This window comes from Penaeus monodon, chromosome 28, assembly GCF_015228065.2.
Source record: "Penaeus monodon isolate SGIC_2016 chromosome 28, NSTDA_Pmon_1, whole genome shotgun sequence".
NCBI lineage: Eukaryota > Metazoa > Arthropoda > Malacostraca > Decapoda > Penaeidae > Penaeus > Penaeus monodon.
In genome coordinates this window covers 34,382,727-34,383,306 of record NC_051413.1, presented here as the reverse complement: position 1 = coordinate 34,383,306, position 580 = coordinate 34,382,727, and the positions used below count along the sequence as shown (strand labels likewise).

Below are 580 nucleotides of genomic sequence, written 5' to 3'. Positions count from 1 at the left end.
CGAGTATTCTCACCGTTACAACTGTACTTCAACCCACAGAATCCTCAAATGCCATACAAACAAATGAATAAACAAGTACCAGAAAATATAATTAATAAAAATAAGAGCCCGGAACGCAAAACAAAGGCATCCCTCCCCCCTATTAAAAAAAAGAGACCCCTCCAAGAATATTCTCACCGTTGCAGCTGTACTTCATGTAAACCCACAGAATCCTCAAATCCATACAAACAAATGAATAAACACTACCAGAAAAACATATAAATAAAAATAAGAACCGAAACGCAAAACAAAGGCATCCCTCCCCCCTATAAAAAAAGGAGACCACTCCAAGAATATTCTCACCGTTGCAGCTGTACTTCATGTAGACCCACAGAATCCTCCTCTGCGAGTTGCTGAGCGCCCCGAGCCGACCGCCCTTGAGCCGGGAGTCGTAGACGTTGCCGGAGTCGCTTAAGAACTTGCCATTCTCGTACATGGTGAGCCGCAGGAGCCCTATTTTGGGCCGATGGATCACCTTCCAGTGGTAGAACGTGTTGGGCTTCCACGTTACGCTCGCGTCTTGCCAGAGGAGAGTGACCTG

The 580-nt window shown here is 46.0% G+C and overlaps 1 protein-coding gene across 1 annotated transcript in view; it reads right to left on the bottom strand.

The window, feature by feature from the left end:
- Positions 1–580, bottom strand: part of LOC119591188 (cartilage oligomeric matrix protein-like) — a 5,889-nt gene that overhangs the window by 2,201 nt on the left and 3,108 nt on the right. Inside the window, exon 4 of the mRNA XM_037939900.1 lies at positions 343–577. Coding sequence (XP_037795828.1) covers positions 343–577 — 235 coding nt within the window. The remainder of the gene's footprint in view (positions 1–342; positions 578–580) is intronic.